At 41.6% G+C, this 18,070-nt stretch overlaps 1 protein-coding gene across 4 annotated transcripts in view; it reads right to left on the bottom strand.

Annotated features, from left to right (window-relative positions):
* Positions 1-17,411, bottom strand: part of BICDL1 (BICD family like cargo adaptor 1) — a 144,845-nt gene extending 127,434 nt beyond the window's left edge. For 2 of the 4 annotated variants that reach the window (XR_004231306.1, XM_031948709.1), the window contains exon 1: positions 16,545-17,411. Coding sequence is in view for 3 of the 4 variants with exons in the window: in XM_031948709.1 (XP_031804569.1) it covers positions 16,545-17,003 (459 nt within the window). In the remaining variant the exon portion in view is untranslated. The remainder of the gene's footprint in view (positions 1-16,544) is intronic. The other 2 variants (XM_031948707.1, XM_031948708.1) reach the window with 1 other exon arrangement.
* Between the last annotated feature and the right edge of the window lie 659 nt (positions 17,412-18,070).

Raw genomic sequence — 18,070 nt, 5'->3', positions numbered from 1 at the left:
CCCAAGGCAGTGGGAAACTGAAAGTTATTCAGGTTCCCACATTGGGAAAGCTGAACAGATTAGATTTTTTAAAATGATATTAAGACTAAATCTGCCTTGTTCCAATGCTATCCAGTGTTGCTGTTTGGCCCTGTGGATCTAAGCAGAATGTGGCTAATCCCTCTTCAATGTGACAAGCCTTCAGGGCAGGCAGTGATCACGTCCCATGAAATCACTTCTCCAGACTAAACACTTTCAGTTCTGAGGACCAATCAATCCTTTCTGAAGTCTCTGATCCTCACTATCTCACTTAATCTCAACTTATGAAATTCAGTTATTTTTGAATTGTGTGCAACTCTCTGGGACCCATTTTGGGGTTTTCTTGGCAAAGACACTGGAAGAGTTTCCCATTTCCTTTTACAATTCATTTTACAAAGGAAGAAACTGAGATAAATGTGGTTAAGTGACTTGCCCAGGACCACACAACTAGGAAATATTTTAAATCAGATTTGAAGGTGATGAGTCCTCCTGATTTCAGATCCAGTGCTCTCTTCACCGAGCTTCCTTGCAGCCCATTAGCTTCTTAAAATATGGTACCCAGAATGGAATATCAAAGAAAGCCACAATATATGTCCTTATATGTAATCCAGATGAGTTGCCCAAGATTGCATGGGTAACAAATATCACAGCAGATAAGTGATTCAGAAATCCCTATCTCCTTCATACAACAAGCAAGTGGCCATCCATTAAACACTTACTACACTGTCTCGCTGCCTCATCATAGGTGCCTGACGAATGCTTGTTGATTGATTGCTTGACTCTCAGCAACAGTAAATTCCTTGTGGACAGGGCTGATGATATGTCTTTGTTTCTTCTGTTATCTGGCAGTGTCTGGCATTGAGAGGTGTTCAATAAGGGGTTCCCAATGAAGGTTTCTCATTTGAACTCAGCTCTTTGGACTCCACATCAAATACTCTACCCACTAAATACCTTGTGATCTCATTAGGAAGTTTTCCTATGGCCTCAATGGTTGACCATTTTCTCCTTCATTGTTCCTAGTTATGCCCTCTTAGATCAAGCAGAATAGTCCAAACCCAAGCATCAAGTCCACCCAGGGAGTCTCACTGAAACCACATGTCAGTTAGCCTATTTCCCAAAGCAGCTTGAGAGAAAGAGATGTTTCTGGACTTAAGGGACTGAGAATACCTTCTATTTCAATCTATCCCTGTTATAAGAATACTATCTCTACTGAGCAGTCTATTTCTAAAGAAAGTACATTCTCTTTTTAGTGCTTTACAAAAATAATAAAGGAAATCTTTTAAATGGGTCTTATTATTATTGGGGGAGGGATAGAAGCAAGGCTATAAAAGAAAGAATTTGTGTTTTTTTTAAAGTTACCCATTTATATCTGCTTTCCTACCTATACAAAATGTCTATGAGAATAACCTACACATGTACTCAGAGCACACTTAATGAGGGTATTAGAAGTGTTCAGCAGGCTTTCAACAGACATTGTATAGCAGGCTCATGTACCCTTCCACAACTGAATGAGAGCTATTGTGAATCCAGGCTCCCACTGTGATTGTTGCTTGTTGACTATTAAAAGGCATTTGAGCTGTGGCCTTGAAGGATCTCTCTGCATGGTCTCTCATATATATGGCAAAAAGTAGATAAGATTCCTAGACGGATATAGCAAAAGGAAAACTTTGCTCAGTTGTCTTCCAGTTATCAAAATTGAGGTGACTAGAATATAGACTGGAATTGTAATTCATTATCATAAGCAAGTCTTTTGACGAAAGCCCCTCTACTTCTCTTGGTTAGTACCTACTCTAAAACTTAGGATGGTAAGAGACTGGTTGGGCAGGGCTTAGCAAACTAGAGTCCACTGGCCAAATCCATCCATCTTTTCTTCCTTCCTTCCTTCCTTCCTTCCTTCCTTCCTTCCTTCCTTCCTTCCTTCTTTCCTTCCTTCCTTCCTTCCTTCCTCCCTTCTTTCCTCTCTTTCTCTCCCTCCCTCCCTCCTTCCTTCCTTCCTTCCTTCCTCTCTTTCTCTCTCCCTCCCTCCCTCCTTTCTTCCTTCCTTCTCTCTCTCTTTTCTTTCTTTCTTTCTTTCTTTCTTTCTTTCTTTCTTTCTTTCTTTCTTTCTTTCTTTCTTTCTTTCTTTCTTTCTTTCTTTCTTTCTTTTCTTTCCTTCCTTCCTTCCTTCCTTCCTTCCTTCCTTCCTTCCTTCCTTCCTTCCTTCCTTCCTCCCTCTCTCTCTCTCTTTCTTTCCCTTTCTTTCTTCCTCTCTCTCCCTCTCTCCCTCCCTACCTCCCTTCTTTCTTCTTTCCTTCCTTCCTCCCAGCCAGAGAGCTAGTATGGTTCTAAACATATCTAGGGGTATGATAAATGTTTAACAATCATGTTTGGGGGGGGGCAGGGAGGTAAGCAGACAGGCATACTTTTAAGTTTAATCTTTATTGTTCATACTTTCTTAAATCTAGACAATTAACAAAACAATAACTCAAACCGTTATTTGTAGCCATTGTTAATTTTTTAGGTGTAAATGCATAAATTGGTAATTTAACAATCAGTACTAGATCCAGCACACCCCTATAGAGGGCTTCATCAAAAAAATGTATGTTCGGGGGAAAAGAAGTTGGGCCAGTCACATGGCAAGGGTAAGGGATAATCGTACAATTAGTTAGAATTTGTAAGATTTTTCACAGAATTACCTAGAACAATGAGAAGTTCTGTACAGGGTCACAGAGTTAGAATATGTCAGGGGAAGGACTTGAACCTGGTGTCAAGGCTAGCCTTCAATCCACTAAATCAGGCTACATCTCTGATCAAAAGCAAGTGAGGCTATATGACCCTGGGCAAGTCATTTAACCTCAATTGCCTCAGGGCAGGGAAAACAAATCTAATGAGGCATAAAACTGAGGGGGAAGTTCATCAAAGGTGTATGCCTTGATCAGAGGAGACTTATCACCAAGTCCAAGTTGCAGAGGGATAGACTAGACATGAAGAAGTCCTCTAAAAACTCTTGTTTACACAGGACATTCTGCTAATTGGATCAAGACCCACTGCACATTCTTCTATAATATATAATTCTATAATAACAGTCTTTATAATCACTCAAAAGAGTTTAGCCTAATTATCTATACATGAAAAACAAAGTGGATGAAAGTCTATTGTTTAGATTATGATACACAGATGAATAGTCATCTTATAGAATAGCATTTATATCTATTTATACATACAAGTTTATATTATTATATATTTATTTACATATAAATATATTGCTAATTTTTTAGGCGTTCAAAGGGAAAGTTTAATAATCAGAACCAGATAACACCCCTGGTAAAGAGGATCAAAAAAAGATGGATTACTCACATGGCAAGAATAATAATATAACATATTTAATAATATAATTATTATATATGTGATTAAGTAATATATGATTAATATAATATAATAAATATATTATTGGTTATATGATTATTATTATTACTATACACATTTATAAGACACTTATTTTATTTTAAGAACTGTGCTTAGATACTGGAAATACAGACAAAAAGGAAACATATTCCATTTTCAGAAAGGATGTATTCTCTTGAAAAAAATGGGTATATACTAAGTAAATCAAAGATGATTTTTTTGGGGGGAGATGGATTAAACATCTACATCTACACAAAATCAAAGAAATTGAGGAAGGCTTTTAAGTACATCGCCTGGGCTCCATGTGGTGAACTGATGGGAAGACAAGGAAAAGAGTCCACAATGGGCAGGTATGGATGGACTGGGAGCTCTCTCCTCAAAGGGACATCCTGATTAAGGAGATGACAGATTTACTGGACTGCTAGTTATACACTAGTATAGATGCTGCTGCCATCCTTCAAACCCTTTTCAAACCCTTTTTTGAAATCCTCTAATGTTGGCTATGGGCTGAGAGTGAGCCCATGTTCTTGAAGAGTTTCTACTAGGTTTTCTCAAGTATCCCAGGGCCATGATGAGCTAACCATGTATCTCCTGCCCAAGGACCACTCCTGCCAAGTTCTTAAGAAACTCATCATCATTAGGCTAACAGGGAGAGAAGGATATACAAGAGATGTGTTTTTTTTTTTGATCAACAAATATTTATTAAGTTAGAGAGGGTTGCAATCTGTGCTGGTGGTGGAGTGAACACCGACATGGATAAAATCAGAGATTCTTAAAGTCTGAAACTATCTGGGAATTGTTTTCAGAGTAATTTTGAATCACACATGAAAATCAGAGAATTACAGAAATATAGGTGTTATGGAAAGCTCCTTAGAAACCAACCAATCTTACCAAGCTTTTTTTTTTTTTTTTTTTTTAAAGACATTTCCTCATTCTAACTAGTTTTTCCTACCTGTTTTTATAGATGGGTAAAGCAAAATGCAGAGAGGTTAAGCAATTTGTCAGGGATAATAGTGGTTTTCATCTGATAGCACTTGAATGGTTCTTGTGACCCATGGTGGTATTGCCTAAGACAATCACATAGCCATATTTTTTGGACAGCTCTGAATGACTTTGGGCCATTTCCAAAATTCAAATTCACCCATAAAGGATAAAGGCTTCCCGTCACTGAGTAAATTAAAAAAAAAATACATTATCTCTTCTAAAGGCCATTATCAAAAGGGGCTGTCCTAAAATGCTTCTTCTGAAATGAATATCGAAGTATCTGGCCTCCCGAGGAGACGGGTTTCAAGGGGACAACAATCATTGCAGTCACAGAAACAGCAAGTGATACTATGGAATGTTATAGAAGGAGCCTAGAACACAGAATGTTAAAGCTTGGAGGGGGTGTTAGAACAGAGAATGTCATAGTTGGAAGAGTGAATGTTAGAGGTGAAAGGAGCCTAGAACATAGAATGTCAGAGCTGGGAGGAATTGTACAACTGGGAATGTTAGAGATGGAAAGAAAGTTACCAGAAAATATCAGCTCTAGAAGGGACCTAGAACAGTGAATATTAGAGAACCTAGAACAGAGAATGTTAGAGTTTGGAGGAGACTTAGAACAGTGAATTTCACAGCTGGGAGGAGCTTTAGAAAAGGAATGTCTGAGCTGAGGGAAGCTTTAGAATTGAATATCAGGCATGAAAAGGAATCTAGACCAGATAATGTCAGAGCTGGGAGGAGTCTTAGAACAATAAATGTTAGTGTCAAAGTTTGGAAGGGTCTTAGAACAGAGAATGTCACAGCTGGAAGAAGCCTTAGAAGAGTGAGTGTTAGAGATGAAGGGAGCCTAGAACAGAGAATGTCAGAGCTGGGAGGAAACTCAGAACAGAGAATGTTAGAGATGGAAGGAAACCTATCAGAAAACATCAGATCTGGGAGAGGCCTTAGAACAGTGAATATCAAAGAACCTAGAATATTAGAATCTGGAGGAGGCTTACTTAGAACAGACAATGTCACAGCTGGGAGGAACTTTAGAAAAGGGTATGTCTGAGCTGAGGGGAGCTTCAGAATTGAATATCAGGGATGGAAAGGAATCTAGACCAGATAATGTCAGAGCTGGGAGGGGTCTTAGAACAATAAATATTAGGGAAAAAGGGGAGCCTAGAACAGAGAGTGTCACAGCTGGAAGAAGCCTTAGAAGAGTGTGTTAGAGATGGAAGAGAAACTGGAATGAAGAATGTCAGAGGTTGGAGGAAGCTTAGAGCAGAGCATGTCATAGTTGGAAGGAGCCTTAGAACAGGGAATGTCAGAGCTGAGAAGAACCAGAGAGATAGAAATGAAGCTAAAATGGATAATATCAAAGATTGAAAGGGACTTAGAATAGAGGAAATTACAGCTGCTAGAAGCCCTAAAACTGGGAATATAAGAGCTGAAAGGTGCTTAGAAAGTGAAGGTTAGAGAGGAAAAAGACCCAAAACAGAAAAAGACCCTCCTCCAGCTTGGAGGCTCAGAACAGAGTATGTCACAACCTTACAACAGAATGTCAGAGCTAGGAAGGCCTTCCTTTAAAATCCAGACTCTAAGAGGTGGGAAGGGCCTTATTAAGCTTTCTGGTTCAAGCTTCAGATTTCATCAAAGCTCCAAACCAGTTTCCTAGCTTTCTGGGCACACCCAATACTTTTCACTTCAGAGTAAGCAATAGGGTGTGGTCTGTATCATTAGCACTCTGGTCTCCCTCAACTTTCTATAAACGCAATTCCCAAAGAAGGGGAGTAGATAAAGAGAGCCTTGGGAATTTGGGAGTTTTGGCCAGAGACTCAGAATGCTTGTAAAGGAGCCTATTTCAAAACACTGTTTATTCCGGTGATTTCCTTGACATGGAGACAGCAAAACTTAGAAGGCAGGCTCACTTGTTCAGGGAGAAGCCAGAAAGACTGTGTGCATCCCAAGAAGAGACTGATTTTAGTGAGCTTCAGGGAACACCTGTTCCCTAATAGGCAAAGCCTCCACCCCAAAGCAAACCTGTCCCTTTAGGTAAGAGAGGGCCACTGTTGCTGTTACATCACTGGGGGCCTTGGATTTTTCTGCATGTGGGACAAGTCCTCTATTTCCCAGCTTCCAGTCCTCTCAGAGAAGCAGGTTTTTCTTATTAATGCATCCACAGTATCCAGTTTCTTACACTGGAACCATGTTTGGAAACATTTCCAAAAGAAAGCTCTGGCCCAGACTTGTCTGGCAAATTAGATGCTAAATTTGTCGGTGAGCTCAGGGCCCCTAGTCAGCAGATATGGGGTTAGGCCCTCTGTTTTGCTGTGGGTTTTCACAGATTTGGCAAAGTTAATGTTGATATTAACCTACATTTAGAAACGTTTTCAGAGATACATGAAGCAGTGAAAGGGGAAATGTTATCCAGTTTTCTTGAAGGAATGAAATGAGGACCTGAGATTTTCATTTGTTCGGAGTAGGTCAGTCTATTAGCTGTTAGTAAATGGATCAAACACGTTTCCCATCTTACCACTAGATAATCATTTCATCCTTTCTCATTGAGAAAGGCAGGAAGTGGTTAAAGGCATTGAAGTAATTCCTTAAGGATCATAAACTTTTTTTTTTTGAGGTAATTGGCGTTAAGTGACTTGCCCAGGATCACGCGTGATTGAGGTCAAATTTGAACTCAGGTCCTCCTGACTTCAGGGTTGGTGCTCTATCCACTGCACCACCTAGCTGCCCCACATAATACATTTTAAAAAAAGAATATATTTTTATTTATTTTGCTAAATATTTTCCATTTCCATTTAAAATTTTTTACTTTTTAAAAAATATTGATTTTGAACTTAAATTAACATCAATTAAAAAATGTTCTTAGTTCCAAATTCTCTCCATCCCACCCTTTGAAAAGGAGAATAATATATTGATTAAACCTGTGAAGTCAAGCTTCATAAGCTTCTGAAAAGTCTTCACCTCTTGGCACTGGCTTTTATCCCAATCACTCTACTAAAGTAATTCTCTCCAAAATCACTATGTGACCTTGTCACTAATTAGTGATAAGTCACTAATTTTTCCAGATTTGAAGAGATGACCTCTAAGAGCTCTTCAACCTCTAAATGTATGATCCTAAGCAAAATCTGCTTATCATTTAATCCGATAGCTTTCCATATCCTTCAAATAAATTCAAATAAGACCTACTTATTAGCTGCCTGTCAAGCTGTAAGTCTACAAACACAAAAATAATACAATTCCTTGCCTTATATTCTTCTTGGAACAGATGGACAGAATGTACACATATAAGTAAACAAAAAGTAATTTTTATAAGGGGAGGAAAGCACTAATAACTGGGAGAGGGTAGGAATCAGAGAATGCTTTGTGAGGAAGGTAGCTCCTGAGTTATACCTTAAAGGTCTAAGACAGAGATCCTCAAATTTTTGCCTCAAAAAAAAAGTTTATGATCCTTAAGGAATTACTTCGATGCCTTTAACCACTTCCTGCCTTTCCCAGTGAGAAAGGATGAAATGATTATCCAGTGGTAAGATGGGAAACTCAAATCCAGGCATTCAGATATTTGAGATTTGGGTTTGATCCATTTACTTGTGGGCCTTTAAATAAAGAAACTTCATAGTCCTGGGTGAGGGGGATAATCATCCTCAGCTGCCGCGGGCCGCAAAGCTAAGTGGCACCATGGTAGATAAAGTCCCAAACCTAATTTTCCTTAGTTCAAATCTGGTCTCAGATACTGACAAGTTATTTCATGCTGATTGCCTCAGTTTCTCCATCTGTAAAATGAACTAGAGAAGGAAATTGCAAACCGCTCTGTTAAGAAAACCGTAAATGGGATCATGGAAGACAGCAGAAAAAGTACTGGGCAACAACAAAAGAGATGGATGCCTTGATGGGCATTTGGCACTGGGAGCTGCAGCAGTATCATAAGCATTTTTGTGTTCCTTCCTAGGAGAGCTTTGGGGAGCACAGAATATCAGAACCTTGGAATACAGAGCAGAAACGGCTCAATATTCCTAGTGCTTAATTAATGTTGATTTGAATTGCCTAAATAAACCCAAAGGGAGCAGAAGATCATAAGACCATAATTTTAGAAGGGACTTCATAGTTCTTCTGATCCAATCCATTCATTGTATAACTGAGGAAACTGAGGTCCAGGAAGAAGCGACTTTCCAGGGGCCAAGTGGTACAGGTAGGATTCGAATCTAGTTCCTGTGACTCCAAACCACTAGATACTAGCAACCAGAGAGTCTCAAATATTACAGGCCTGCCGAAAAGAAAAGAAATTCAAGAGACAGCCATTGTTTGATAAATATCTCAACAACTGCATTGCACCCCATGCTAATTTTTAAACGCCTGAGAAAATATGAAAACATGTCTCTATGTTTAAAAAATGAGCAAGAAGACTAATTGCAGATGCAGGAAAGACAGGGGGGAAATGCCTCTAGTCTTGTTACTTTCTGAATAATAAAATTACTGATTCAGAGAGTGAGTAATAGAGCACTGGGATTCAATAAGAGGTGGGAAAATAAAATTATAGACAGCTCCCTGGCAGTTTTTCCAAACTGAAGGCAGCCTTTGCTTGAAACTCCAAGAGAAATAACCCTGGAAAGCCCCAGCTGACTCCCTTTGAAGGTGAAGGACTGCCTGTACCTTTGTTTTTTATTTCCAAGCTTCAGAGTATTCAGGATTGTTTTAGTTTTCAAAAGCTAAGAAGACAACCTTGGGGTCTAAACACACCAGGATTGAGAGGCACCTTAGAACACAGAATGTCAGAGCTAGGAGAAACTAGAGCATAGAACCCTGGATGTGGGGGTTGGAAGGGATGCTAGATTATAGAATGGCCCATAGGGAAGGATCTTAGAATAGAGAATGTCAAAGCTAGAAAGGGCCTTAGGACAGGGACTGTCAAAGCTAAGAGGGGTCTTAGAACAAAGAACATCAGAATTAGAAAAGGACTTGGAAGAGGGGATGTCAGAACCAGAAGGGGCCTTAGAACAGAGCATGTTAGGAGTGGAAAGGGGTTTTAAAACAGAATTTGAGGTTCAGAGAATGGAAGAACCTCACTTAAGGTTCTATAGTTATTCAGCAGCAGAAGAAAAACTGGAACACAAGCATTTTAAACATTTTGAAAAGTATCCAGGCCAGTCACGTTTAATTGCTCAGTCCTCTCTAGGTCTTCTCCCAGTAATTTTTCCCTGCCCTTACCCCTACTTTTACATTTTTCTCCCCATCTACATCCCCTCTGGTTGCCCCTTTGTGTGTAGTCTTTCCCTGTTAAAATGTAAGCTTTTGGGGGGCAGAGGATGTTTTCTTTTTAGCTTGTGTTTTTATTCCCAATTCTTTGGCACAGTGTCTGGCACACAGTAAGTACTTAATAAATGCTGTTGGATTGACTGGAGGAGTGAAACAGCAGAAGAGTCTAAGCAGCTTAGATGGGTTACCTGATGGTCTCTATTTAAGGGTGAGGAGAGGTAGAGTATGGCTGTGCTGTGTATGTAATGAGACTTGCCCTTCAGCCATGAGGATGCAGGATTGGGTCAGGGGCCAGGTCTATTCCTGATACCTCTTTCTTTTTTTAGAATTTGGAGATACTCTCACTCTCCTATATGATTGGTTATAATCTTCATTAGAACCAATTGTCTTTGTGGCACCAAATCTCAGGGCCAGATTTTAGGAAGGCTATTACTAAATTGGAAGGCATCCAGAGGACAGAGAAGAGACTCAAGGTTGTGCCATTGGAGGAATGATGAAATGTACAGGGCATATTTACTCTGAAGAAGAAATGACTTGAGGGATCAGGTATCTGTTTTCAAATACTTGAGGAGCAGCTAGGTAATACAGTGGTTAGAGTACTGGACCTGGAGTCAGGCAGACCTGAGTTCAAATATGGTCTAAGGTGATTATTATTGGTGTGACCCTGGGCAAGTCCCTTAACCCTGTGTACCTCAGTTTCCTCATCTGTAAAATAAGCAGAGAAGGAAATGAAAATTTTTTTTTTTGCCAAAAAAATCATGAAGAGTTGAACACAATTGAAATGAGTGATGATCACAACTCTTGAGGGTCTGACAGGTAAAGCCAAGAGTTCTGCTTGGCTCGCCAAGGCAAAGCCAGGTGCTTAGAGGATGTCAAGAAAGAACAAAGCTTCCTAACTTGAGTGATGCCCCAATAGAATGGGCTGTCTGGAGAGCAATAATCCCCTGGCTGTAGGTCTTCAAGCAAAATATACATGATCATTTGTTGAGTAGGTTGTATAGGGGCAGATGGTAGATAGTTTCTGAGATGCCTTCCCAATGTAAGATTCTGTGAGATGGACTTATTTATTTTTAATCCAAAAAATAAAAGGAAACCTCAAGTTTTCAAATTTAAAGTTAATTGAAATAGAATGGTAATATTGGATATTAGAAACTCTTTGGTGAAAAATTTTGTAATCTAAATTGCTCATCTAAAATTATATTTCTGGATTTTCCACTAGATATTATATAAAGGTCTCTACTGTCAAATCTTGTTTTTCACTCCCATGTTATTACTCTGAGAAACAGAGAGAGGAATGAAGGTATTGACTCACAGGCAAGAAATCTTGGGTTCCTCCATCTAGCCTCTGAAATATACTGGCTGTGTAATCCTAGAAAAGATAAAACTCAGTGTCCCCAGTCTAAGTTGCCAAGAAGGTGCCAACCAGTATTATTAGAGGAATTTTTCTTAGTAGGAGTCCCTTATACTAAAAAAATCACTTGTTAAAAAATCATTGTATCCCTGAAAGAATTCATGGAGGTACCATTTTCACAGGAAAAGATTAAGGAGCTTAAAGGGAGTTTAAAGGAGTTTAAAACTCCAGCACATTTTTAGAAGATCTTTGTATATAAATGTCATGTGTTGATCCTGAGAAAGATACTATTTTATAGTGTTTAGGTTTAGATATTTCCCCCCAAAGAACAATGATTAATCCAGTGTCTCATCTTACTGAAAAAATGAAGGGAGAAGAAAAGTTCCCATGTATATTGACCAAGTTAGATACCATGGAGAACAGCTACAATATAGGAACAAAAAGAACTCTACAGATCCTCAGAAGGTCATAAGAGACAGATTCAATGAAAGAAACCATCAAGAAGACTTAGAGCCTTGAATATTTATAATAATCAAAGTATACTAGAGACCCTGAAGTAAGAAGGCAAACTTGACCTTATCACACTGAGACTTGGTGGCTCTGAGAGGGTGTACCTTATTGGAAATGAAAAGGATGGGAAAATGGGGGATGGCCCAAGTAGCACTATAGAGTAAGAATATACAATCTACCCTTTCCTCTTCCTCATTCCTCACATTCAATCAGTTGCCAAGTTTTGTCTGGTCTACTTCCGAAACATGTCTCACATTCCCTTCTCTTAACTCATAGAGCCACTACCCTAAGATTCTATAAGTCAGAACTTGATCATTTTTTCTTTATACTGCTGCAATGGTTTCCTGGTCTTCCTGGTTCTTGTCTTCCCTTCCCAATCTTTCATCCACAAAGCTACCAAATAAAATTTTCTAAAATGCTAGACCTGATTCACATCCGTCTCCTACTCAAAAACCATTACTGCTTCTGGGATTAAACACAAACACCTTTTTTGTATTTTATATTACTCTTCCATGCAATTCCCATTCTAGTTCAATTGGCTCTTCTCTGTATCTAAGACTCTGTGGTTTCTCTCCCTCCTCTCCCCCAGTTTCTCTGGGATGCCCCCCCTCCTCCCTTCTATTACTTAGAATCTACCACTTCAGATAACAATTTAGCTGGCACTTTCCTGTGGCCTCTCCTGATCTCCCTAGTTGCTCCCCTCTGAAATGATGTGATTCAGGATTTATTGAATTGTGCACATGCCATATTCACTCAGGAAATTGTAAACTCTTTGAGAAAACAGAATTCTAGATGACAAAATTGATAGAACTGGATTTGGACTCAGGAACAGGTGAGTTTAAATCTAACCTCAGACATTCACTGGCTGGGTGATCTCAGGCAATTCATTTACCTCTATTTTCTTTAATTTCCTCATCTTTAAAATGGAAATAATAAGAGTAGAACCCACCTCATAGGGTCATCAAATATCAGATGAAATAATGAACATAAATTTATAAATTTAAACTGCTATATACATATGAATTATTTATAATTGAGGATACAGACTGCTTTGTTTTGTCTTTTTTTTTCTATCCTCAGTGCCTAATAGGGTGGTTAGTACATAGTAGACTCTTTGTAAATGTTTGTTTAAATTTTAACTCTGATCCATCTTGTGATTAACAATAATTCTAGAGAAGAAATGATGAAATGAGCTATTCAAAAAAGGCAGGTGAAAGCTTCAAGGTACAGAATCAGATATATATTTTTAGATATAGCAAACGCAGGAATTTTTTTTAAAAGAGATGTGTGTGTGTATATTTACTATAAATATTTGTTACAAGGATTTTGTTTTTGTCTTTTCACCTAGAGGAGGTGGAAGGCAGAGAAAACAAATGTTTGTAAATTAAAGAAACAAGAGTTTAAAACAAATAAATATTGAATTGAATGGAATTGCTTGGCTTCATCCAACTTGGTTTGACCATAAAATTTAAAGAAAATTAAGGTATCAAAATGCAACATTTTTCTTGTTTATGACAAATCTTTTAAAAAAATCAGTTAATAGGTAAAGGAATGAATAGATTCTTCAGGAAACTAACTACCCACTGAAAGTTGCTATTCAATACTGGTTTCATATTTGAATATGAAATACATTACTACTTAAACTGCCTTTGACATGATGTTCTTTCCATATTAGTTGTCTGCCTTTTCAACCAGATCTCTCACTGGCAGTTAGAAACATCGTCTGTAAATATCTGAGCAAAGACCTGGTATGGTAGTAATTCTTTCCAGAGCTGTGTTCCTGAATCATTCAAAAGAGACAACCTGTTATTTCTGTTCCACCATTTTAGATGGAAATCAATACAGAGTTCTGTCCATTGAGTTCCTTACAAATGGGGTGTTTCTTTGGCAGTGGTTCAGAGGTGCCATCCAGTCCCTTTTCAGAGAAGCTATGGATTCATTTTCTGATCACAGAACAGGAAACAATTAGGTTCTGGAACACTGACCTATTCTTGTTGTCAGGTCATGGGCTCATATATTTAGTGTTCATATATTAATGCTGGAAAGCAGTGAAGGAAGAACAGGAATTCAAATCCTATAACTTTCTGGCTGAGTGACTAGGCAAGTTCCTTCACTTGTGTAATCTCAGTGAGTGACTTAACATGATGATCCTCAGTTTCTTCATCTATAAAATGAGGAGAATGGACCAGTTGATCCAACGTCTTTGCCAGCTTTAAATCTATAAGCCTCTGAACCTTTCCAAGCATCAGTGTACTAATCGACCCTTATTACCTGCGGAACCTACATGAAACTTAAAATGAGATGTTTATAAATACTTTGGTATCTCCAGAATTCTATATTAATATTACTATTAACTTATTTAACTGCTTTTTAATCTTGACTTTTAAAAACTAACTTATAAAGGGAGATGGTCAGACCTTTATTTTTATAGTTAACTGTGATGCTAAGAAAAAAATGCTTATGTTTCCATTCCAAGGATAGACAATGTATCTGTAATTTCACTGGTACAAAGAACTTCTAGATGAGGAAATTCTCTCTAACACTCTTCCTGCAACTTTATATCCTTAAAAGAGATGCTTTAAAGTAACTTTTTGTTCTGAGTTTTTTAAATGACTTGTCCAGGGTCACAGGTGTTATAGAAATGTAAGCTATTATTAATTATTATTGTTGTTATCGGTACTATTCTTATCTCTAAAGTCATAATGTTTCTCTTTTATTAACAAAGGAATGAAAATGCAACTTCCTTTTACCATCACCCCCTTTTAAAAATATTTTAACAATACAGAGGATTGTAGATTTAGACAGGGAAGAGATAGTACAGGTAATATATCGACATAGAAATAGATGGCTAAAACATTTAAGTGTTTAGTATGCATCAGGCATTGAGCTGAGAAGAACTCTTATTTTGCAGATAAGGAAACCAAGATCCAGCGAGGGAAAACTCTTGGTCCAAAGTTATAAAGGCAGCAGTCATTGGAAGAGTCAGGTTTTGAATCCATGACTTTAAGGCTCCAAATCTAGTGGTTTTTTTTCCTATTATATACTATTTAACAGCTTAAAGTCCAGGGGTCCTCAAACTTTTTAAATAGGGGGCCAGTTCACTGTCCCTCAGACTGTGTAGGGCCAGACTATAGTAAAAACAAAAACTTTGTTTTGTGGGCCTTTAAATAAAGACACTTCATAGCCCTAGGTGAGGGGGATAAATGTCCTCAGCTGCTGCATCTGGCCTGTGGGCTGTAGTTTGAGGACCCCTGGCTTAAAATCTCATTTTAGGAAAGTTTCTGAATCTGAAGCTGGTTGTATATTTTAACAGTGTGCCCATATGACATTGGTGACATAAGACCATACCAGATTCTAATCTTATAATATATACAGATGGTATCCAGGTTAGAAGATTTTTTAAAACATATTTACATGTGTGCATCATATGTATATATGAGTATATATTTACACAGAGTATATATTTACACATATGTGTATGTATATATGTATACACACATATATATTCTTATACACATATATGCGAATAGGTGTTACAATCCAGTTTTTTCTTATATGTAAAGTGTTTTGCAATCTATAATTATTAGCTGAAGTATTCGAGGGTGCTGGTGGAGGATAGTATCCCCCTAACAAATCTGGTCACGAAATATACTCAGATTTGAAATATCTGGACAGAACCAATAAATGCTGATTTGGGGAAGCTGAGAGTATGGATTAGCCCTAGATTAAAGGCAGGGTTTGGTTAATTTTGGAGAAAAACAAACCAGGTTAAGCTAATTTTCAAACTGGAAAAATGCAACTCAGATAAGTGTTAAACATTTTAAAGTAATAAACATTTTTTAGAAATATCTGATATTTTAGAGCTGGGAGAAGAAGTCTAAGAGCATTGGAATTTGCTCATGGAGCCCTTTTCCCCATCAGGCAGGATTTGATGGAACACAAAGATTGCTTTCCAAAAAAGACTATCCAGTGGCACACAGGAAACATTACAATCAATATGAGGAAGAGATCCAAAGGCAGCCAGGCATGTGCTACCCACACGTCCTAGCCTGTCACCCAATTGTACACGTAGCAGCAGAGAACACCTAGAAAAGTGCCCTTCCAAATCTTCTAAATGCCCAGCCCCAAATGAAATCCACGCCTGGCAGTCACGTGGTTGGCATGTAAGCTAGCTCGAGTTCTCTGGAACCTGCTACGTTGTGTGATTCTCTGGACATTGGACATTTTATGTTCTATGCTCCTCTTGGGGTTCTCTTTTCCCATAACTTAGGGTGACAGCAGGTCAGAGAGCTTTGAATGCCCTAGTTACTTTTTGTCAAGCCTACCTTGGTTAAACACTAATAGCTCCTCAGCAGGCCAGGCCAAGGATTTTCAATATGGTGTGACTTTCTCTGCTCTCTCTGTGGGAGTGTACAGACTCTCTCAGTCATGGTGCAGAATAAATTCCCTCACACTGAAGAAGGCTGTGGTTCTGTATCCTATCTCCAAGGAGGAATTCATAGACAAGCCATCAGAACCTCTGTCCAAGAGGCAGCATGAGGTACTAAAATGCTAAAAGGAACCCCCACCCCAGACTTGGACTCAGATCTTACCTCTGACATTAGCTGTGTTGCTATAGGCAAACCATTTTAGCTTTTTCTGACTCGGTTTCCTCATTTGCAAAATGAGGCTAAGAATAGCATCTATCTCATAGAGTCAGGTTTAAGACTCAGTTTCCCAAATTGTAAATGAAAACGGTGCCTATTTCATAGGGTTTTGAGGGTCTCAAATTCAATGGTATATGTCAGTCCTAAATGTCAGTTATTATTAATTGGGTCCTGCCAGCTTTCTGGGGTAAAGAGGGGAGACTCAGGTAGAGCCCACGTATGGAGAGCTTTGCCTGCTCACTGCCACCACCACCAAGTGCAGCACACACCCTTGGGTGGTCTGTGGGCCCGTTCCCTCTGGGCAAAGGGGGGGGGAGGAAGGTAACTCCCGGGCTGAGCAGGTGCTCCAAGATTCCCCCGCACCCCCCCTCCCCGAGGGGCCCCGCCCTAGGCTGAAGCGTCCTCACCTCCAGCTTGTCCGTCAGCTCTTTATGCATCTGCTCGTACTGCCTGCTCATGTCCTGGTTCCTCTCCAGCAGCGCCTTGCCCAGACGGGCAGCCAGTACCAGGTCTCTTTCCTTCTGTCGGATTACCGACAGCAGTTCGGGTTCCTGCGGGGGTGAGGACGGCTGCAGCAACTGCCCCGGGCCCGGGGCCTCGGCCGCGTCTAGAAGCCCCGACTCGGCCTGGGGAAACTCTCCCGGGTCCGGCGGCCTCTCCCCAGCCGCCAGCAGCGCCAGTTCCTCCTCGAGCGCCAGTTCCAGTTCCCCCGGGCCACCGGGGAAGGACACTACAGCGGCCGCGGCGGCTGCGGCTGGGCTCCGGACTTCGTCCCCACCGGGCCCCGGCAGCTCCATGCAGGAGGCGCTGTCCGCCTCGGCGGGTGCTGAAACGCTGCTGGCCAAGCCCAGGCAGTAGGCGGACATGGCCCGGGGGAGAGCCCGCTGCTGTGCGGGCCCTCGGCGCGCGCCAGGCTGCAGGGGGGGTGGGGGTGGGGGTGGAGGTAGTTTGGGGAGGAGGGGGAGGGAGGAAGGGGCCCCCCCGGTCTCGCGCCGCTGCACGCGCCCCGCTTCCGCTCCTACAGCCCTTTCCCCCCTTCCTCCCCCCCTGCCTTGTCCCCCAGGTCGCCTATACACCGGCGTGAGCCGGGCCGGTCCCGGGAGCTCTCCCCCGCCCGCCTCGCGCCCGGCGGCACGCGCGCCCTGCTTCCCCTCCCTCCCCTCCCCCTCCCCGCCCCCGGGCTGGGCTGCTCGGTGTGCGCAGGGGAGGAGGAGGAGGTAGTGGTGCTGCCGGAGGAGGGAGGAGAGCAAGGAAGGCGGAGAGCAGAGAGGGAGGAAAGCGGCGAGGGCGGGGTGGGGTGGGGGAGAGGAGGAGATGGAAGGCGAGAAGGGAGAGGAGGAGGAGGAGGAGCCGCCGCAGCCGCGCCGGGTGCAGGGGCGCTCCGGCCTTAGCTGCCTCTCCGCTGTTGCTGTGGCCGCAGCCCGTCACCCGGCGGGACCTCACGGGCTGGGCTGCGCTCTGCTTCTGCTGCTACCGCAGCTGCTAGCGGCGGCCCTCGGGTGCTGCAGCCCCTTTCCATGGCCCTCGGCGGGCCAGCCCCGGCGCTGGCGGCGGCTACGCTGGCCGGGGCCGGGGCACATGGTGCGCCGCGGACGCCTGGCACTCACTGGGCCTCCTCTCTCGGCCACCGTCTCCTTCAGCCTCGGCCTTCCTCCCCTCGGCCCGACTCTAAGGAATGTCCCTCCGTCCCTCCCTCTCAGACCCGGCTAGGCCCGGCGCTGCCCGGCGGCCCCACCCCGGCGCCAGCCGCGCACGCAGCCCGGCCCACCCCGTACTTCAGGCCGCGCCCATAGGCGCCTGACACGCGCGGCTTGGCACGGTTTGGGCCACCTGTTCCCCAGGGATCGTTCCATGTGCCTCAGCCTCCCGGGGTCTCTGCCACTGGGCCTGGGGCTCTGCTCTCGCCCCTGCGGCCCTCAGTTTAACTCTTTCC

Source organism: Sarcophilus harrisii, chromosome 1, assembly GCF_902635505.1.
Source record: "Sarcophilus harrisii chromosome 1, mSarHar1.11, whole genome shotgun sequence".
NCBI lineage: Eukaryota > Metazoa > Chordata > Mammalia > Dasyuromorphia > Dasyuridae > Sarcophilus > Sarcophilus harrisii.
This window is presented reverse-complemented; position numbering and strand designations above follow the sequence as displayed.